Below are 23,100 nucleotides of genomic sequence, written 5' to 3' on the forward strand. Positions count from 1 at the left end.
CTATTCTCTCGCTGATTTCTCTGTCTACGGCCCCTCCAATGCCTCAATGTGAGCACAAATTATGTCCAGTCTGACGGCATTAACACTGAATTATCTAACTTCTGGTAGCCAATCCCCTTAGTTCCCCTCTCCCACATTTGGCTTTCCCCTCATTCTATCCACCCTCTCACCTTTGGATTCCTCTCCCCACCCCCTCCATCTTGTTTCCTTCCTCCTTCCTTTTCTTCCATGGCTCACTACCGTCCCCTTTGGTATTCCTTATTCTTCAGATCTTTACCTGTTACAGATTTCACTCATTATTCCCACCACTCCACCTGCTACCTCTGTTCCCCTCCTCACCGGGTCTCACCTGTCCGCTGCGAGCGGTACTACACTCCTCCCTCCCCCCCCCCCCCCACTGTCTTATTCTGGGTTCCTCCCCTTCCTTTCGAGTCCTAATACAGGGTTTTGGTCCAATACGCCGACAGACTCTGCCTGATCTTTGTCTCTGTCCTGTATTCCACTATCTCTGCGATGTCTCGGTGGGTGACCTGCAAGGGTGGTTGCGGGGCGGCGGGACCGCCCCCCGCGGTGAGAGGAGGGTCACTTGAACTCAGCAGGCCAGGCAACACCTATGGGTAAAAAACACTTGAGGAAGTGTCTGAGACCACCTCCGTCGCAGGGTGGAGTGAAGGAGACCTTAAAGGCGGGGGCATCCTTGAAGGTGAAGCAATTACGGGCAAAGGCTTGCCCGAACAACACAATCAAAAATCAGATGTATTACTTACCTGTTTTCACTGGAGAGGCAGAGAGGAAAACAGTTCCTGTGTGGCGAGGAATGCAGTAGTAACACAGAGTTCCTGTTCATTACTTTCGAAATAAAATACCTTGTAAACTACCAGCTGACAATCTCACTGCGAACCGTGTCTTATCCACGGGACGTGTAACAATAAATGGAAACGCCCAAACACAAGGAAATTAAATGGATTATCTCTTGTGATTAATTCAAACTCTCGAGAGTCTCCACAAAGTTTTCCACAAACAGGGCTGACAAGTAAACAGCGAGTCGCGGCCGCTGTCAGCGAGCAGATGTCAGTCAGGTGCCCCGGGCGCAGTGGGAGTGCAGGTTCGCGGCCAAGGATGCGCTCCAGGTCGGAATCAGGATTATTATCACCGGCGTGTGTCGTGAAATTTCTTAACTTAGCAGCAGTAGTAAATGCAATCAATGACAATATAGAATTTTTTTTAAAAGTAAGTCAATGACAGTATGTGTATGTATATTGAATGGATTAAAGATAGTGCAAGATCATATATATTTAAAAAACTGAGGTAGTGTTCCTCGGTTAAATGTCCATTTATGAATTGTATAGCAGATGGGGAGAATCTGTTCCTGAATCGCTGAGTGTGTGCCTTCAGGCTTCTGTGCCTCCTTCCTGATGGAACAGGGCATTTCCTGGGTGAGGGGGGCATTAAGATAGATGCCACCTTTCTGAGCCACCGCTCCTTGAAGATGTCTTGCAAACTGCGGAGGCCAGTACCCAAAGTGGAGCTGACTAATCTTATTGCAGCTTCTTTCGGTCCCTTACTGAAGAGTGATACAGCCTGTCAGAATGCTCTCCACCGTACATCTGTAGAAGTTTTCCAGTGTTTTAATTGTCAAAGCTCTTCAAACTCCGAATGAAATATAGCTGCTGTCTTGCCTTCTTAATAGCTGCATCAACATGTTGGGCCCAGGTTAGATCCTCAGGGATCTTGACGCCCATATGCTTGAAGCTGCTCACTCTCTCCACTTCTGATCCCTCTGTGAGGATTGGTTCGTGACCCCTTGTCTACCCTTCCGAAGTCCACAATCAGCTCTTCCATGTCACTGACATTGAGTGCAAGGCTGTTGCTGCAGAACCACTCCACTGGCTGGTATATCGCACTCCTGTACACCCTCTCATCTCAATCTGAGATTCTACCAACAATGCTTGGGTTATCAGCAAATTCATAGATGGTCTTTGAGCTGTGCCTAGCCACACAGTCATGGGTATAGAGAGAGTAGAGCAGTGGGCTGAGCACACACCCCTGAGATGACCATGTGGCCTGTCATGTTTCTGACAATTAAAAAGTATGTCTGGCTCTTCACCCATCTGGTACAAAATACAAAACATGACACATTATACTTTTGGTTAATGAACTTCTATTTTCCATAATAAAAACTCACCAGTAGGTTGAAACCTCCTAGTTTCAAGGATGTTCTGACAACTTATCTCAGTGTGTTGTGGGCGGGAAGGAGACAGGCTCTGGCATTTTTGTGGGAATTGATAAGACACACAGGGCTGACTTTGCTTAACTTTGTTGTAATTGACTTTGTGTGATCGTACAGTATAAAAAAGGCTGTGACTATATTTTTTGGAAGACTTGACGAGCCATTCTTCCCTGATTCATAAATAAAGGTATTCTCTAGTCACTTCGAAATCTGTGTCCAATTTAGTGGCTAGCAACTTTAATTGAATTTACTTAGCAAATTCACTTCCCTAACAATTTGGCGATGAGGATGGGATCCCTTTTATACTGGGTTCAACAAACCATTAAACCGCGAGTTACGCTTGGGAAGCATTCGTGGGGACCGTTTGACCATGAGCCGCTGTGAGTCTCCGGGGCAGAAAAGACCAGTAGGGCAAGACTGGTGCAGATGAAGGGCTCGCCCGGCCAGGGACCATCCCTGAGTTCCCGGAGAGGAGCAAGACAGTAGATGAAAAACAGGGTCCGAGACCCACGGGGTCACTGAATAAACAAATTAAAGGACAACAGGGACTTTAAAGATTGAGATAAATTATGTCCAGAAAAGGGTAGGGGAATTGTACTGTGACAGACAACTAACTAAATGTGATTACAGGTTGACTGAAAACTAACAGGAAATGGATAGTAATGAGAGCAAATTCACCAAAGCCACCGGCGCTGTACTGAAGAGAAGACACACAGCCTCGAGTCCTGCCGATCCACTGACAAAGGCTCCGATGAATAAATGTACTGAGAAAGGGGTAAGGAAGAATAAGACTACGCAACTTCTGGGTCAGCCCCAGTGCCTCCGGGCTCCTCGGTGAACAAGGTATGGCTGGTCACTGGAGATAGGAGGGATGTGATTACTTTTCTAGTGATGTAGACGGATGGAGCTTGGGAGACCGGCCATATTGATGGTCTTTTCATTTAAAGAACATTCGTTACTGGGAAGGTGAGACCATTGGAGGGGACGGGACCCAGACTGGGATTTACAATACTGATGTGGGGAGAAGTGGCCAAAAGGCATCAGCTACCAAAACCTAAACCTAAGATGCAGGAGGCAAACATACAAAAAATGGAAGTAAACCCTCCTTCCCTCCCACTCTTTCTCCCTCTGTGGGACTCTATTCTAAAATCCTAGATGTCGGGCTGCCGGAAAACCCAGTTATGGAAATAGTAATGTTTGCTAAGACCACCACACAACATGGAGCCCCGTAATTAGAACGACAAGTACAAAAGTCACAGTCCCATTGCGGGAACCAGCTTCCCTCATATGAACAGATTTCCCCATCCAGCACAGGGGATCCTTCTGCCCCCGTGGAAAGGGAACAGTCACAATCGATGCCAACGCGATTATAGGACAGGAGATTTCAGTCTAGGGAGCTAGTAGCAGGACCTAGCGATTGCCATAGGGAGGGTGAGCTACCTGATAGTCCAACCCACACACTGGTGTCCCGAATAATGGGAGGAGAGATACTGATCCTCAAGCCCTGGACCTCTGCAGAGATTAGGGGTATTATTAGTGATACCCCAACCTATTAGGAAACCTTTCGAGTTCCACATTTGGTGAGTACAAACTTGAAACATTTTTAACTCTTTACCTGGAACTGCGCAGCGACTCCTACTGGCTGCCTATGGTAGCACCTGGTGCACCCCCACACAACGATTCACAGGAACCCCAGGAATAGATGGAGATTGGGTCCCGGGAGAAGACGGAGGGGTGAAGGCAACCCCAGGGTGCAGAAATGGCTAGAACAGGCCAAAGAGATCATCCGAGCAGAGGCCAGACAGCATTGTGATTTTGGGGAGGTCAAGAAATGCCAACAGAAAAAGGATGAGCCCTAACAGATTTAATTTTCCGTTTTGAAGGTGTGTGGGCAAATAGTGCAGGAATACAACTGGAACAGAATAGACCTTCAGCGGTGCAAACATTTTTAAATGTTGCACACTCATTCAAAGTGATGATGGACATAAGGAACAATAAACCTGACCTATTTTGGTCCTCACAATCTTTGTAGATCAGACAGACCTATAGATAACTCACAACAAAATGAACATAATGACATTTTTCTTGTTCAGAATCAGATCAGGTTTATTATAAATAATTATAAATATATATATTATGGAATTTGTCATTTTGAAGCAGCAGTACAATGGAATACAAAGAGTTACAATAAGCAATATATAAAAATAAAACAATGGAACAAATATATATATATATATCAAACTTGGGAGATAGGGTTACTGTACAAATCAGAAATCTGATGGTGGAATGGAAGAAGTCAATCCGAAAAAGTTGAGTGTGCATCCTCAGGCTCCTGTATCTCCTCCATGATGGCAGGAACGAGAAGAGGGTGTGATGAGCAAGAGGACTTGCTGGCGGTTTTACCTCAAGTGCACCTAAAGGAGACACATTTGCAAACTGGTTGTTAATAGCGATTGCGTTATAACGTAATGAAACAGCAGCTAATAGAAAAAAGTTGTGGTCGAGCAGACCGGCTGTTCTGAAGTGGCCATTGTAGGAGTGGGGAGCTGAAGTTTCGGGTCTGGAGGCTTTGGCGTGAAGAAGCTGAGTAAGTGGCCCAGCTGTGGGGAATGAGAGCAGTGAGAAGGTGCGGGTAAGAACAGTTTTATAATGTTTTATTTTATTGATGAGTGTTAGATGATGTTTCAGTACAGGCACGTGGTAGTGCTGGGTCAGAGTGAAACATTGTTCTTTTTCCTGTAGTTTGACGTTCCTGCACTTGCTTATAATGTTTACTGCATATAATTACCTGTATGAGTAATTGTTCATTGAATTTTCAGCAACTGTAGTACAGCTGTTTCTATACTTTGCTAAAATTTTTGTTATGGACATCTAATCAACTGCTACAGTCATGAGAAGGTCCAGAGGTTCACGAAAATGATCCTGGAAATAAAAGTTAAGGTGTGAGGAGCGTTTGATGGCTCTGAAACTGTACTCACTGGAGTTTAAAATGAAGGAGGAATCTGATTGAATATTGAAAGGTTTGCATAGAGTGGGTGTGGAGAGGATGTTTCCAATAGTGGGACAGTAACAAGTTATGTTTAAAAGCAAAGGTTGACAGGTTTTTGATTAGTCAATGGTTACGGGGATAAGGCAGGAAAGCGGAGTTGAGTGGGATAATAAATCAGCCTTGATGGAATGGTAGGGAAGACTCGATGGGCTGAGTGGTCCAATTCTGCTCTCATGTTCACTGGCCTTGTGGCCTCATTCTTGACATTTGAAGAGCTTCTGGGTCACAATATGACTGGATCCAACCAGAATGCAGACCGTCCTGTGAGATGTAGAAAGTCAGGGAACCTCACGGCCAGGTGCAGCTCTTGATGGTCGGGACAAGGAACCAGTTTCCTCCCACATTCCAGAGCCCAATGAGCTGGTGTCCGTGAGGAGTCGGCAGGCTGTGTTGGTGCCAGAAGCACGGTGGCAGTTACGGGCTGTCCTCAGCACGTCCTTGGGCTATGTTGGTTGTTTTATGCAAACGAAGCATCTCACTGCTTGTTTGGATGTACCCAAGACAAATAAAGGTAATCTTTAACCTTTATCTTTATGTTAATCTGAAGGGCAAAGTGAGCCAGGGATAGGAGACCCAATAGTTACTGGGGACGGACGGGAGATTCTGTGGCTGAGAAAGGGACAGTGGGATGGTGTTGCCGCCCAGGTGCCAGGGTCGAGGATGTCTCAGAGTGGCTGCAGAATATTCCCGAGGAGCAGGGGAAACTGCACAATGATCTCGGGAGAAAGAGGGAAAGAGGATCCGCACAGTGAGCTTAGGGAGTTTGGAAAGAGGCTGAAAACCAGGACCTGGAAGGTAGCGATCTCTGTATTACTGCACGCCAGGCCAGGAACAGAAATATAGAACAGATGAATGTAACTCCAGCATGGACGATCCCTAACCCAGGTACAAAAGAGACAGACGGACATACTTTATTGATCCCGAGGGAAATTGGGTTTCGTTACAGACGCACCAGCCAAGAATAGTGTAGAAATATAGCAATATAAAACCATAAATAATTAAATAATGCCAAGTGGAAATAAGTCCAGGACCAGCCTATTGGCTCAGGGTGTCTGACACTCCGAGGGAGGAGTTGTAAAGTTTGATGGCCACAGGTAGGAATGACTTCCTATGACGCTCAGTGTTACATCTTGGTGGAATGAGTCTCTGGCTGAATGTACTCCTGTGCCTAACCAGTACATTATGGAGTGGATGGGAGTCATTGTCCAAGATAGCATGCAACTTGGACAGCATCCTCTTTTCAGACACCACCGTCAGAGAGTCCAGTTCCACCCCCACAACATCACTGGCCTTACGAATAAGTTTGTTGATTCTGTTGGTGTCTGCTACACCCCCATGGAGGGGAGGGTTGGATATGGGGTTAGCAACCTATGTGCTTGTTAGTCGAACCAATAAAGTTAATTGTGAGGAAATCCATGTTTCTCTGTACCCAACTCGTCATTATTATTATTATTAATTAGGGTTAATTCTTATAACAGAGCTGGTAACAGAGCATTTCCTATCACACCCTCCCCCTAATTTGCCTGAGATTTTATGAGGTGCAGGAACTAGGATAAGAAGGCCACGAAGTCTGTGACTTGTGGTTAACCACAGGGTACTTCATGCATGATGTGATAACAACTGATGTGATGTGTGAGGTGAATGTGGGAGGAATGATTGTGACTAACCCAAGTAGGTGTTTACCAACTTGTGTTAAGGCAGGGGTTCTCAACTTTATTCTATGCAGTGGACCAATACCATTAACCAAGGGGTCCGTGGACCCAAGGGGAGATTCACCAGGACTTTGTCTGGGTGGGGTGTTAGTCCTGGGGAGAGATTGCACAGACTGGGGTGGATTCCTCTGGAGTCTTGGGGGTGCTGCCAGAGCAGGCAGTAACACTGCTGATAGTGGGATCTGACTGTGCATCTCCATCCAGGCCAATATTTGAGTTTTCTAACGTCCAAACCACAAGCACCTGGGAAGAATGGAGGGGAAGGGCACTCATAGTCTGAGCACTGTGGGGAGACAGGGAGGGGTGTATGGTCTGGAAGGGGTCACGGAGAGGGGCAAGATGTATGGGGTCACATAAATGGGAAGTGATGCAGAGACCATACAAGTTTACAGAGATGGAGAATGTCACAAAGATGGGGAGGGGTGTGGACAAGCCACTGTTGAGAAGCTGGGAGAGCAGACACTAGGCATCCCCAGGAAGAGACGAGGTCACTTACCATAGAACAAGAACCAGAACGATAGGAACACCAACTGCCACCGTCACTGGAGAACGGAAATGTCATAATTAGAGACATTCAGTACAATATAGCCTGTGTGTTAATCATCCCTCCCCCTGCTGCCTGATCCACCGTCCACAGCTGGACAGGATGGTGAAGGTGGTTGACACTGGCCTTTATCGACTGGGTCACTGAGATAGAAACTGGGCCATTGCATTGTATTTGTAAAAAGGCACTGGTGAGGCTGCATTTGGAGTTTGGCAGTGCGTGACTCCAGGATTTTGCGTGTGCTTGCTATACTGTGTGAGTTTTGGTCAGTGTGTTTCTCGTTCCTTCGTAAGGAAGGGTGCCATTAGGGAGGATGGAGTTCAGGAGGATGGTGGAAAGTGGTTGGATCTCATTGAAACCTGCTGGATAGTGCCTGGGTAGAGTGGGAATGTCTCCAGCCTCTCCTGCAGGAGTCCAGGAGCTGACAGCACACCCTCAGGGTAAAGGGAACTCACTATGGAACTGAGACAAGTAGGAAGTTCTTCAGCCAGGGTGTGGCAAAGCTGAATTTATTGCCTGAGGAGGCCAAGACATTTAAATATTTAAGCAGAGATTGACAGGGGTTTGTGAGGATGTTAAGGATTACTGGAGGAAGGCGGGAGAATGGGGTTGAGGGAAAAGCAGCCATGACTGAATAGAGCAGCAGATCTGATGGGCTAATCAGTGACCCAGTCGATAAAACTGCCCCCTACAGTACAGCTATAGGAGAATGGGGTGGGAGAAGGGCTGAGATCCAGGGGTGGAAGATGGGAGACTGCTGAGGGCCATTCAACCCCTCCCCCCCAACTCTGAAATGGACTCCGGCAACTCAACTTCAATCCCCTTGCACAGAAAGTGAAGCCTCACCTTGAGTTACTGTCTGCCCAGCCGCATTCGTGGAGTTCAGCATCTTCCTTCCATCCCATCCCTCCATTCTGGTGGATACTGGCTTCCTAGAATTCACCAGTGGCAAGTTCGACATCTGCCCAGATGTCTGTTCTGGGGTCCCCTGCCCAGAACACACTACATCTGTAAAACAAAGTTCAAAGTAAATTTATTATCAGAGTACATACAAGTGGAACCCTCGGGTGTGGCAGACGGCGTTACTCTAGGGGAAGACTCTCTCCGGCCCGCCAAACTTGTGAAATCTCATTTGTGTGAATGCTGCATGATGTTACAAATCAGTACCATGAAATTACAAACAGTGCACCATATGCAATTAGAGCTTTATAATTCGTGATTTGACTTTAGGGTTAGTAAAGAGAACAAAAAAGAAAAGGGCCCATTTTAGTGAAATATTCTAATGCTCACGTTGCAGCTCATTATTTTCCCGTCCATTCTCCATTGATTTCCCCCGGACATCGTCAACTCCTGACCCCATTCCGCGTCCACTCAGTCCTGCAGTCTATTACCTCTCCATTCTGGCATTTTCTCTCTCCATCTTCTGCTGAACAAAAGCCCGTGAATACCTCACTCTCGGGCACACAAGAAAGAAAAACACTCCCCTCACTGGACACCACACATTCCAAAGTCCCCATTATCTCTTCTCATAAACCAAACACTGCTGCTACAGGGAAACCATTACACTAGCAGTGAAACCTTTCCCAGGGCGTTATACCTGCAACCCTGAGATTCATTTTCTGCGGACATACTTAGCAAATCTATAGAACAGTAACTATAAACATCAGGAGCTGTCAGCTGTAAACAAACTGTGCAAATGCAGATAGAGATAAATAACAGTAAATTATAAGCATGAAAGAACAATAAAACAGAGTCCTTAAATGAGAGTAACTATCCTCTTTTGTTCAACAGCCTGATGGTTGAGGGGTAGTAACTGTTCCTGAACCCGGTGGTGCGAGTCCTGAGGCTCCTGTATCTTCTACCTGATGGCAGCAGTGAGCAAAGAGCATGGCCTGGCTGGTGGGGATCTTGTGATCCAATCACACAGTCATTGGTGTAAAGCGAATACAGCAGGGAACTTAGTACACGTCCCTGCCATGCTCCTGTGCTGATGGAGGAAATGCTTTTGCCAATATGAACTGACTGGAGTCCACAAGTGAGGAAATCTGGGATCCAATTGCACTGGGGGTATTGAGGTCCTGGACTTGAAGTTCACTGATTAGTTTTGAGGGGATGATGGTGTTAAATTCAAGCTGTAATCAATGAAGAGCATCATGATATATGCATCTTTGTCATCCAGATGTTCCAGGGCTAAATGCAGAGCCAAGGAGATAGCATCTGCTGTAGATCTGATGCTTGTGTAGGTGAATTGGAGAGAATCCAGGACTTCATTCAGACAGGACACGAGCCTCTCAAAGCATTTAATCACTGTGGATACAAGTGCGATTGGGCGTTAGCCATTTTGACAGGTTACCATGCTCTTCTTGGTATGATTGAAGCCTGTTTGACTCAGGTGGATACCACACACTACCAAAGCAAGAGGTTGAACATATCCATGAATGCACCAGAATACAGTTTGTCCGCATAAATATTCTGTACTCAGCCAGGTCCTCAGTCCAGATCGGATGCTTTTCTTGGATGCACTCTCTCGATGGTAGCCTGTACGTCATCTTCAGATACTGAGAGCAAAGGGTCATTGGGAGACATGGGAGTGCACAATGGTTCCTCCTTGCTCTCGTGGAGAAAGCGAATATAGAAGGCATTGAGCTCAACTGGAAGTGAAGCTCTGTCCTGTATGTTGCAAGATTTAACTTTGTAGGAGGTTACAGTATTCAAACCCTGCCACAGCTGTTAAGCATCCCTCGTAGATTCCAGTCTACTCTGGAATCTCCATTTTGCCCAAGAGATGGCTTTCCGGAGACGACACCTGCACTTCTAGTAGCATCCTTGATCTCCAGACATGAATACACCTGACCTGTCTCTCAGCAGGTTCCCGATTTCTGTCCCAGCGCTGAGCTGCTCTCTGTAGTTCCGTGTTCTCCTGAGGTTGGGCCAATGGGAGCAGGTGAGCCCACCCCACACAGCTGGTCGGCTCCAGGACCCTCAGAGAGCAGAAACAGGTCCTTTGGCCCAACTGGTCTCTGCTCTCCAAGCTCCCATTTGCCTACATTTCTCCCATATCCCAGTAAACATTTCCTATCCACGTACCTGTCCAAGTATCTGTTAAAAGTACCCACCTCAACCACTTCCTCTTGCAGCTCATCCTAAATATAGGCCACACTCTGGGTGAAAAAGTTGGCCTTTAGTTTCTATTAAATCTCTCCACTCTCATTAACCCTGTGCTGTCCAGGTGTTTATCCCTCAATGCTGGGAAGATGACTGAGGACATTTAGTCCATCTACGCCCCTCATGATTTGAAACACTTACAATCTATTTTATCTGCCCACAGAGGTTTCCACCATCGTCCTGGTGATGAACATTTCACTGCTGGCCATTGTCAGGCAGGCATTGAAAGAATTGTGTACTGTGATCAGCGGCCATGAAAGGGTGCCCCCTAATGCCTTCTTGCCAGAGTTTGTTATCTACCTGATCTGCCTTATGAGAAACTTGTACGAAGATCACGGCAGTTAGAACTGAACACGGAACAACAGACTGTTTCAAGACAGGGAAAGGAGTACGACAAGGCTGCATACTGTCACCCTACTTATTTAATCTACCTGCGGAACACATCACGAGGAATGCTGGTCTGGAGAACTCAAATGTTGGAATCAAAATTGCCGGACGAAATATTAACAACCTGAGATAACTGCTCTCATGGCGGAAAGTGAAGAGGATCTGAGGAAGCTTCTAATCAAAGCAAAGGAAGAAAGTGCAAAAGCTGGCTTGTTGCTCTATATTAAAAAGCCAAGATTATGTCAACCAGCCTGATTAACTCCGTGGTCATAAATGGAAAGGAAGTGGAAGCAATGATCGATTTTGTCTTCCTCAGTTTAAAGATTTCCATAGATTGTAACTGCGGCCATGAAATTAAACAGCGCTAACTTCTGGGGAGGGCAGCAATGGGAAATTTAGATAAAACATTGAAGAGGAGAGACATAACATTGTCTACAAAGATCTGTATAGTCAAGTTTATGTCATTTCCATCTGTGATGTATGGCTGTGAGAGCTGGACTATTAGTAAGGCTGAATACAAAAGAATTGACACCTTTGAACTTGGATGCTGGAGGAAAGTGTTCAGAGTTCGTTGGACAGCAAGATCCAACAAGTCAATACTTGAAGAAATACAGCCAGACTGCCCACTAGGAGGCTTGATTATGAGACAAAAGCTCAAATATTTTGGCCGCATCATGAGAAGACAGGATTCCTTGGAGAAGACTCTCATGTTAGGTAAAACAGAACGTAAAAGGAGGAGAGGGCAACAGAGGCTACGATGGATCGATAATATTACTCAGACAATGCGTATATCCTTGGGGGATGCTAGAGAGGCAGTTTCCAACAAGAAGACTTGGTGTGCAGGAGTCCATGAGGTCACGAAGAGTCGGAGTCGACTTAACAACAAATACCTTCGATCAGTGTCGGGGAGTTTAATCAGGTCAACTTGAAGTGTCTGACCAGCTACCTCAAAGATATCACCTGTGGAACGAGAGGCACCAACACACTTGACCACTGTTACACCACCAACAAGAAAGCTTACTGTCCCATCCCACACCCACATTTTGATAAATCTGTCACCTGGCTGTATTTCTATTCCCAGGTAGAGACCGAGGCTCACAGCTCCAGTTGTGAGGATCGCAAAGTTCATGTGAGGCGAAGGAGCACCTACAGGAATACTTTGAATTGGTGGACTGGACAATATTTAGGATCCATCTTCGGATCTTAATGAGTATGCCACAGTTGTCACTGACTCAATGTCAACAAAACTGAAGAACTGATTATTGGCTATAGGTGGAAGAAACCAGGTATTCATGAATCAGGGGATCAGAGGTGGAGAAGGTCGGTAACTTTAAATTCCTTGGCGATAACATATCAGAGGATCTGTCCTGGGATCAGCGCACACGTGCCATTTTGTGGAAGGTATGGCAGCTCCTCTCCTTTATTAGAAGTTTGCAAAGATTCGGCGTGTCATGTAAGACTTGGACAAACTTCTGTAGATGCAGTGGAGAGTATCCTGACTGGTTGCATCTCAGCCTGGTATGGAGAGACCAATCCCCATGAACAGGAAAGCCTGAAAAAATGCTGGTAGATGTAGACCAGTCCATCACAGGAAAAGCCCTCCCCACCATTGAAAACATAACAGGGAGCAACGGCAAAAGAAAACAGTTTGGCAGTTTAACGGGGGCACGACTGCGTAAGCGCGTGTAAGTCTGACCGTGAGGTAGCTGGAGAATTTAAAGAGAACAGCAAACGGAGCGGGCGACGGAGTAGATGGAGACAGAGTAGGAAGGCTTTGTCTCGAGAGGCTTCGGCGAGCAGAGGCTGAGGACAAGCTTCACTCCAAGTGAGGTAAGGCCGGTTAAGTTCCTTTCAAAGGAGAAAGTTTCAAAAGTTGAGACAATGTATTGGGTAGGTCATGACAGCTGAGATCGGCCCCATGGTTTGTTCATCCTGCAGCATGTGGGAAATCAGGGATAATTCCAGTGTCCCTGACGACTATGTGTGCAGGAAGTGTGTCCAACTGCAGCTTCTGGCAGACCGCATTGAGCGTCTGGAGCTGCGATTGGATTCATACTGGAGCATCCGTGACGCTGAGAAAGTCATGAATAGCACGTTCAGTGAGTTGGCCACACCGCAGGTAAAGGCTACACAGGCAGAAAGGGAAGGGGTGGCCACTAGACGGCGTAGCAGTAGGCAGGTAGTGCAGGAGTCCCCTGAGGTCATCTCCCTCCTAAACAGATATACTGTTTTGGATACTGTTGGGGGAGATGTCTTATCAGGGGAAGGCAGCAGCAGCCGAGTTCATTGCACCATGGGTGGCTCTGCGGCACAGGAGGGAAGGAAAAGGAATGGGAGAGCGAAAGTGATAGGGGATTCGATTGTAAGGGGAATAAATAGGCATTTCTGCGGCCGCAAACGAGACTCCGGGATGGTATGTTGCCTCCCTGGTGCAAGGGTCAAGGATGTTTCTGAGCGGCTGCAGGACATTCTGGAATGGGAGGGTGAACAGCCAGTGGTCGTGGTTCACATAGATAATAGGTATAGTTTAAAAAATGGGACGAGGTCCTACAAGGTGAATTTAGGGAGTTAGGAGATAGACTAAAAAGTAGGACCATAAAGGTAATACTCTCTGGATTACTACCAGTGCCACGTGCTAGTCAGAGTAGAAATAGGAGGATATTTCAGATGAATATGTGGCTTGAAAAATGGTGCAAGGGGGAGGGATTCAAATTTCTGTGGATTGGAACCAGTTCTGGGGGAGGTGGGACCGGTATAAACAGGACGGTCTGCACCTGGGCTGGACTGGAACCAATGTCCCAGGAGGAGCGTTTGCTACTGCTGTTCAGGAGGATTTAAACTAATGTGGCAGGGGGAATGGAACAAGTGCAGAGAGACAGAGGGGTGTAAAATGAGGGTAGAGGCAAAAAGTAGTAAGGTGAAAAGTAAAAGTGGCAGGCAGGCAAATCCAGGGCAAAAATCAAAAAGGGCCACTTTTCAACATAATTGTATAAGAGGTAAGACTGTTGTAAAAACAAGCCTGAAGGCTTTGTGTGTCAATGCGAGGAGCATTCGTAACAAGGTGGATGAATTGAATGTGCAGATAGTTATTAATGAATATGATACAGTTGGGATCACAGAGACATGGCTCCAGGGTGACCAAGGATGGGAGCTCAACATCCAGGGATATTCAATGTTCAGGAGGGATAGACAGGAAAGAAAAGGAGGTGGGGTAGCGTTGCTGGTTAGAGAGGAGATTAACACAATAGAAAGGAAGGACATTAGCCTGGAGGATGTGGAATCGATATGGGTAGAGCTGCATAACACTAAGGGGCAGAAAACGCTGGTGGGAGTTGTGTACAGGTCACCTAACAGTAGTAGTGAGGTTGGGGATGGCATTAAACAGAAAATTGGAAATGTGTGCAATAAAGGAACAGTAGTTATAATGGGTGACTTCAATCTACATATAGATTGGGTGAACCAAATTGGTAAGGGTGCTGAGGAAGAGGATTTCTTGGAATGTATGCGGGATGGTTTTCTGAACCAACATGTCGAGGAACAAACTAGAGAGCAGGCCATTCTAGATTGGGTACTGAGCAATGAGGAAGGGTTAGTTAGCAATCTCGTCGTGCGAGGCCCCTTGGGTAAGAGTGACCATAATATGGTGGAATTCTTCATTAAGATGGAGAGTGACATAGTTAATTCAGAAACAAAGGTTCTGAATTTAAAGAAGGGTAACTTTGAAGGTATGAGACGTGAATTAGCTAAGATAGACTGGCAAATGATACTTAAAGGGTTGACGGTGGATATGCAATGGCAAGCATTTAAAGATCGCATGGATGAACTACAACAATTGTTCATCCCAGTTTGGCAAAAGAATAAACCAGGGAAGGTAGTGCACCTGTGGCTGACAAGGGAAATTAGGGATAGTATCAATTCCAAGGAAGAAACATATAAATTAGCCAGAGAAAGCGGCACACCTGAGGACTGGGAGAAATTCAGAGTCCAGCTGAGGAGGACAAAGGGCTTAATTAGGAAAGGAAAAAAAAAAGATTGAGAGAAAGCTGGCAGGGAACATAAAAACTGACTGTAAAAGCTTTTATAGATATGTGAAAAGAAAAAGATTGGTCAAGACAAATGTAGGTCCCTTACAGTCAGAAACAGGTGAATTGATCATAGGGAACAAGGACATGGCAGACCAATTGAATAACTACTTTGGTTCTGTCTTCACCAAGGAGGACATAAATAATCTTATGGAAATAGTAGGGGACTGAGGGTCTAGTGAGATGGAGGAACTGAGGGAAATACATGTTAGTAGGGAAGTGGTGTTAGGTAAATTGAAGGGATTAAAGGCAGATAAATCCCCAGGGCCAGATGGTCTGCATCCCAGAGTGCTTAAGGAAGTAGCCCAAGAAATAGTGGATGCATTAGTGATAATTTTTCAAAACTCCTTAGATTCTGGATTAGTTCCTGAGGATTGGAGGGTGGCTAATGTAACCCCACTTTTTTTTTATATAAAGGAGGGAGAGAGAAACCGGGGAATTATAGACCAGTTAGTCTGACATCGGTGGTGGGGAAAATGCTAGAGTCGATTATCAAAGATGTGATAACAGCATATTTGGAAAGAGGTGAAATCATCGGACAAAGTCAGCACGGATTTGTGAAAGGAAAATCATGTCTGACGAATCTTATAGAATTTTTTGAAGATGTAACTAGTAGAGTGGATAGGGGAGAGCCAGTGGATATGGTATATTTGGATTTTCAAAAGGCTTTTGACAAGGTCCCACATGGGAGATTAGTGTGCAAACTTAAAGCACACGGTATTGGGGGTATGGTATTGATGTGGATAGAGAATTGGTTGGCAGACAGGAAGCAAAGAGTGGGAATAAACAGGACCTTTTCAGATTGGCAGGCGGTGACAAGTGGGGTACCGCAAGGCTCAGTGCTGGGACCCCAGTTGTTTACAATATATATTAATGATTTAGTCGAGGGAATTAAATGCAGCATCTCCAAGTTTGCGGATGACATGAAGCTGGGCGGTGGTGTTAGCTGTGAGGAGGATGCTAAGAGGATGCAGGGTGACTTGGATAGGTTAGGTGAGTGGGCAGATGCATGGCAGGTGCAGTTTAATGTGGATAAATGTGAGGTTATCCACTTTGGTGGCAAGAACAGGAAGGCAGATTACTATCTGAATGGTGTCAAGTTAGGAAAAGGGGAAGTACAACAAGATCTAGGTGTCCTTGTTTATCAGTCACTGAAAGTAAGCATGCAGGTACAGCAGACAGTGAAGAATGCTAATGGCATGTTGGCCTTCATAACAAAGGAAGTTGAGTATAGGAGCAAAGAGGTCCTTCTGCAGTTGTACAGGGCCCTGGTGAGACCACACCTGGAGTATTGTGTTCAGTTTTGGTCTCCAAATTTGAGGAAGGACATTCTTGCTATTGAGGGAGTGCAGCGTAGGTCCACAAGGTTAATTCCCAGGATGGCAGGACTGTCATATGTTAAAAGATTGGAGCGACTGGGTTTGTATACACTGGAATTTAGAAGGGTGAGAGGGGATCTGATTGAAACATATAAGATTATTAAGGGATTGTACACGCTAGAGGCAGGAACAATGTTCCCAATGTTGGGGGAGTCCAGAACCAGAGGCCACAGTTTAAGAATAAGGGGTAGGCCATTTAGAACGGAGTTGAGGAAAAACTTTTTCACCCAGAGAGTTGTGGATCTATGGAATGCTCTGCCTCAGAAGGCAGTGGAGGCCAATTCTCTGGATGCTTTCAAGAAGAGTTAGATAGAGCTCTTAAAGATAGCTGAGTCAAGGGATATGGGGAGAAGGCAGGAACGGGATACTGATTATGGATGATCAGCCATGATCACATTGAATGGTGGCGCTGGCTTAAAGGGCCAAATGGCCTACTCCTGCACCTATTGTCTATTGACCTCATCGATTCTGGGGATCTCCCAACCACTGCCTTACCCTGCACTCTCATTTCCACCTCCTACCCAAGATCCACAAACCTGACTGTCCAGGTAGACTCTTGTTTCTGCCTGCCTCTGAACTCATATCTGCATACCTCGATTCTGTTTTATCCCCCTTGGTTCAGTCTCTTCCCACCTACATCTGTAACGCTTCACACTGTCTCGATCTTTTCAGTGACTTATGTTCTCTCGTCCTGATCATCTCATTTCCTCTGTGGATATCCGGTCCCTAAACACTTCTGTCCTCCCCATCAGAAGGGCCGTAAAGCTCTCCATTTCTTTTTGGACACCAGACCCAAGCAGATCCCCTCCAACACCACTCCTCAATCAGGCAGAACTGGTCCTCACCCTCAACAACTTCTGCTTTGGTTCCTTCCTTCAAACCCACAGTGTAGCCAGGGGTAATCACACGGGTCCCAGCCATAACTGACTTTTTGTCGGCTATGTGGTATGATTCATGTTCCGTGCCGACATCACTCCCCCACTCTTCTTACTGCACAGACAACGGCATCGGTGCTGCTTCCTGCACCCACAATGAGTTCATCAATTTCACCAACTTTGTCTCCAACTTCCACTCTGCCCTCAAATTTACTTGGTTCATTTCCGACACCTCCCTCCCTGTTCCCGATCGCTGGAGACAGTGTATCTACTGCTATCCTTTTTAACCCACTGACTCTCACAGCTATTGGAACTGTACTTCTTCCCAACCTGTCACTTGAAAAAAAATGCCTTCCACTTTTCCCAGTTCCTCTGACTCCGCCAGATCTGCTCTCAGGATGAGGCTTTTTCATTCCAAAACAGTGAGATGTCCTCCTTCTTCAAAGAAAGGGTCTTCCATTCATGACATCAACTCTGCCCTCCCCAAAATCTCTTCCACGTTGCGCACACTTGCCCTCCTGGCACTGCATCAGGGTTAGGGTTTCTCATCCCCACCAACAACAAGGGTCTGTATCCAGCACATAATACTCCAATATCCGCCATCTCCAACAGGATAGCACCACCAAACGCATTTTCCCTCCAGTGAAATGTGACTCCCTTGTCCACTTGTCTTCTGAATTTCTTCAATAAAAACAGTATAAATAAGCCAGTTCTAAAAATCTGCAGTAAAATCATCGTAAACACCATCTGCATCAGAAATGGAAAAGGAAATGTAATTGTGTAGATCCGTGAAACATAATTAACTTGCCAATGAGCTTGAGAGTGACAACCTCTTGTGTGCAGTTTAGATTCCTTTGTGCGCTAGTGGCATAAATGTGTGCAATTTCCCTGTGAGTCTATCCAGTATCCAGTGCTCCCTGCGTGGCCTTCTGTATACCAGGGTGGCCCAACGTAGATTGGGAATCTACTTCATTGAGCACCTATGCTCTGACTGCCATTAAAAGCAGCATTTCCCGTTGGCCATCCATTTCAATTCTACTTCCCATTCCGGTCCATTACCTCCTCCATTGCCACAATGAGGCCACACTGAGGTTGGAGGAACAACACCTTGTATTCCATCTGGGTAGCCTCCAACCTGATGACATGAACATCGATTTCTTGAACCTGGTAATTGCCTCCCCCCCGTCCTCCTCCCTTCATCATTCCCATTCCCCTCTCTCACCTTACCTGCCCAGCACATCCCTCTGGATCTTCCCCCCCTTCTCTTTCTTCCATGGTCTTTTATCCTCTCCGATCTGATACCCCCTCTCCAGCCCTTTATCTCTTTCACCCATCAACCTCCCAGCTCTTTACTTCACCCTCCCCCCCCCTTGGCTTCACCTATCACCTGCCACCTTGTACTTCCTTCTCCCCTCCCAGCTTCTTACTCTGATTTCTCCTCTTCCTTCTCAATCCTGACAGAAGGTCTTGGCCGAAATGCCCACTGTTCATTCTTCTCCATGGACGCTCCCTGGCCAGCTGAGTTCCTTCGGCATTGTTGAATTGAATTTTGGTTTATTGTCATTTAGAAACCACAACAGCAATGCAGTTAAAAAATGAAACAACGTTCCTCCAGAATGATATCACAAAAGCACACGACAAAACAGACTACACCAGAAAATCCACATAACATCGGCAATCCCCAATCCAGAGTCCGGAGAGGCTGCTGCGTATTAATATCGCGCTGCCATCTTAGTGCGTTCCCCAGAAAGGAGCTCCAAATCCACCAGACAAAACAAGATGACCCAGACACACCAAGTCAGGAGACCAACTCTACCACCCAACAAACCAAAAACTAAAGCTACAAGACCTGCACAAAACCACAGTTACAAAATATAGTTACAACAGTGGAAACTATAACATAATTGATAAAAAAAAACAGACCATGGGCACAGTAAAAAGACTACAAGTTCGAAAGAAACCACCACACAGTTTCCACAAGTCCTCAGGGTCCCGATAGACTCATCATCCCACGCAGGCGGCAGAAGGGAATACCGCCGCTATTTTGTGTGGGTTGCTCAGTATTATTTACTCATTGTATTTCTTTCGTACTTGCAGTTTATCTTTTGTATATTGGTTGTTTTATCAGTATCTGTGTATAGTTTCTCAGTGATTCTATTGTATTTCTGTTAATGCCTTCAAGAAAACAAGTTCAAAGTGGTATCTGGTGGTACACGTGTACCTTGGTAATAACTTTCCACTGAACTTTGCAAGGTCAAACCCCAGCCCCCTACACACCAAGGAAACGAGTCTCAACCTGCTGGGGGGTGGGGGGGGGAAGAATGGATAAACTTGGATTGTTTTCTCTGGAACAACTGAGATGGAGGACACTGATGAGTTTATGAGGATCAGAGGTGCATTGTCTCTTCCACCATATCTAAATGTCCAACACTTGTATGCACACGTTTATCCAAGACTGGCAAGTGCTGTGTGCCTGCAATGAGCTGCCAGGGTTGTGGTGGAGATGGACATGATAGAACCAATTGAGAAGTTCTTAGGTAGACACATTAACGTACTGAGAAAGGACTGATATGGACATTGTGTAGATAGAAAGGATTGGGGTGGTTGGGTGTTTAACGAACAGTTCCAAGTCAGAGAGCACCACAGGAAACTACAGGTTCTCGTGATGTGGTGGGAGGCAAAAGAAACATTTCCAGATGAAAAATCCTCAGAATAGTGGGGTCCTAGACTACTGGGTTCTCACTGTACACAACTCACCTCTCCCTGCCACTTACCTGACAAGCCGAAGCCGATCTCACAGTAGACAGTGTAGTGGATAATCCAGCTGTAGATCAGTTTAACACGGCCGGCATCTACCCAGGCCTGGCTGCTGTTCCGACAGCACAGTCTGTCTCCGTTGCCCTTGATGCAGATGTCCCAGACAGGTCCTCGGAGGCTGCGAAGGTGCAGGCTTTGCCCAGCATTCGGGAGGCAGGGGCAGCTGAGAGAGCTGGTATCCCGAGTGAAACGGCAGATGCCACGCTGACCTGTCGGTAGAAGAGCGTCCCTGGTTACTGGGGTTGGGGGGAGTCATCCTCACTTCCCCACCTTCACCTCCGTACCATCCCCTCACAGACCCCCAGGCTCAGACACAGAGTGAATCTCCATCAACACTGTCCCATCACACACTCCCACGGTTAGACATAGTTCCCTCTACAGCATCCCATCATGTACCCCTGGGGTTAGACACAGAGTGAAGCTCCCCTCACACACTCCCGGGGTCAGACACAGAGTGAAGCTCCCCCCACACCATCCCCTCACACCCCCCCAGGCTCAGACACAGAGTGAATCTCCATCAACACTGTCCCATCGCACACTCCCAGGGTTAGACATAGTTCCCTCTACAGCATCCCATCATGTACCCCTGGGGTTAGATACAGAGTGAAGCTCCCTCTACCCTGGGAGTGTGTGATGGGACAGTGAACGGACACACAGTAAAGCTCTCTCCACGCTGGACAAAAGGAGAATCTCCCTCTACCCTGGGAGTGTGTGATGGGACAGTGAACGGACACATAGTAAAGCTCTCTCCACCCTGGACAAAAGGAGAATCTCCCTCTACCCTGGGAGTGTGTGATGGGACAGTGAACAGACACACAGTAAAGCTCTCTCCACCCTGGACAAAAGGAGAATCTCCCTCCACACAGTGTGACCCTACCCTACTTACCAGCAGCAATTCCGACCATGACCAACCACACACAGACTGCGATGGACCTGAGGTGGAAGAAAGGTTGAGGTGAGGAGTGAACTTTGATAATCTGATCCCACCTCAGACAGGAACTGTCAACAGCACCCAGAGTTTGAGTTCGGAACCAGTCTAACCAGTTTTCTATTCCCTCCCAATGCTCACACTGATCTGAAATGTTTCTGTGTAACCGTGGCCTAATTAGGGACAGTCAGCCTGGTACTGTGTCGGGGAAATTGAGTCTCACTGAGGTTACTGCATTTTTGAAGGAGGCGATGAAGATGATTGACAAAGTTGGAGCGTGTATGTTCTCTACCTGGATTTCAGTAAGTCATTTGGCAAACCCCTCATGGGAGGGTCATCCAGAAGATTAGGATGCAAGAATTTACCATTTGGATTCAGAATGGTGTTGCCCCACAGAAGAGAGCAGGGGGTGGTTGATTGTCTCCAGAGGTCTTCGACTAGAGGTGTTCTGCAGGGATTAATACTGGGATCTCCAAATGACCTGGATAAAAATGTGGGTGGGTGGATTCGCGTTGTGGATAGCGTGGGAGAACAGGGGGCACGAGTTACAGGGAGAAGTCGCGTTGGTGCAAGCTGAGGAGACCCTGATGATGTTTATGGGAGCGAGAGAGGTGGGGGGGCGGGCAGAGGGAATGAGCAAGAGGGGCAAAAGAGACGCAGGGTGATGCACCATCAATAACTCTCGGAGACGTGAGCTAAGGTAGGCTTTTATTGGCTGGAAGAAAGCACCGTCAACAGCAAGCGACCACCACACAACATCCTGGAGACTGAGGAAGGGTCTGTGCCTCCAATCGCCTTTATACCGGGGTCTGTGGGAGGAGCTACAGTCTGTGGGAGGAGCCACAGGAGGAGTCAGCTGGCGGGGGGGGGGGGGCGTGTAGTAAAAGGCACAGGAAAAGAGCCGCAGAAATAAGAAGCACACAGAAAAAGCCGCAGAAATAAGAAGCACACAGGAAAAGAGCCGCAGAAATAAGAAGCACACAGAAAAAGCCGCAGAAATAAGAAGCACACAGGAAAAGAGCCGCAGAAATAAGAAGCACACAGGAAAAGAGCCGCAGAAATAAGAAGCACACAGAGAAAAAGAGCCGCAGAAATAAGAAGCACACAGAGAAAAAGAGCCGCAGAAATAAGAAGCACACAGGAAAAGAGCCGCAGAAATAAGAAGCACACAGAGAAAAAGCCGCAGAAATCGGAGTCACACTGGCTGAAGCAACGATCTGGCGATGAGTGGATGGAAAGCCAGTATATTTATGCTGCCGTTTATATGAGATTCACGGGCGCCGCAATCAGGAAGCCCGGGAGAACCAAAGGGACGCTCTGCCCGCCGCGCTGACACGCACAGACAGACTCAGACTCACAGACAGCGGATCTCGAGAAACACGGGGAAAAGGGAATTAGGAGAACAAGAGGAATAAACGGGTGGAGGGGGGGGGGGGGGAGAGCGGCCGGGATAGTCACAGGTTTAGTCAGGCGGGGATTTAATTAGTTGGGGGTTTAATTAGTTCAGCCCCTTTTAACCCTGTTTTGTTCTATGTACCATTTCCCGTCTCCAGTTTCGCATCGCAACAGGCAATGTATGCCCACATTCCCCTCGCTGGGATCCCGAGTTGCCTCCGACCCCCGTTCCAAACGGTAGTCACTATCCCTCCTCAGGTTGAAACCCCTACTCCTCTATCGCCAACACAACGCATTCCCGTCCCGGACCCTACATACCTTCCCTTGGCAGTCACAGTCTCCTCCATCTGATCTGATACTCTGAGTGAGCACATTCAGCAAAGGAATGATCCTGTGAAGTCAAAAAGGCAGGGTTTAATTCCAAGGTATCTTCTGCGAAATCGCTCGGTTGCATCTTGTGCATCACGTGCCACTGTCAGTGCCAGTGTTAAAATGTTCACGAGGGCCACGTGACTCATCACCATATAATCCGACTCG

The 23,100-nt window shown here is 46.8% G+C and overlaps 1 protein-coding gene across 1 annotated transcript; it reads right to left on the minus strand.

The window, feature by feature from the left end:
* Positions 1-434: 434 nt before the first annotated feature.
* Positions 435-22,957, minus strand: LOC140727325 (uncharacterized). The gene is made up of 6 exons (XM_073044628.1): positions 22,882-22,957; positions 21,127-21,173; positions 20,198-20,449; positions 8,382-8,543; positions 4,634-4,830; positions 435-611 (listed from the first exon to the last, which is right to left on the minus strand). Exons 1-6 carry the CDS (start codon positions 22,935-22,937, stop codon positions 435-437), a joined length of 891 nt encoding a protein of 296 aa, XP_072900729.1. The 5' UTR covers positions 22,938-22,957.
* Positions 22,958-23,100: the final 143 nt, after the last annotated feature.

Source organism: Hemitrygon akajei, chromosome 1 (assembly GCF_048418815.1).
Source record: "Hemitrygon akajei chromosome 1, sHemAka1.3, whole genome shotgun sequence".
Taxonomy (NCBI): Eukaryota; Metazoa; Chordata; class Chondrichthyes; order Myliobatiformes; family Dasyatidae; genus Hemitrygon; species Hemitrygon akajei.

Excerpts from the sequence above, each read along its gene's own strand:
- LOC140727325 (XM_073044628.1), bottom strand. The coding sequence starts at position 22,937 with ATGTGCTCACTCAGAGTATCAGATCAGATGGAGGAGACTGTGACTGCC. Across the intron at positions 21,174-22,881 it reads ACTGTGACTGCCAAGGGAAG|GTCCATCGCAGTCTGTGTGT; the intron begins GTATGTAGGGTC and ends CTTCCACCTCAG. Across the intron at positions 20,450-21,126 it reads CATGGTCGGAATTGCTGCTG|GTCAGCGTGGCATCTGCCGT; the intron begins GTAAGTAGGGTA and ends TTCTACCGACAG.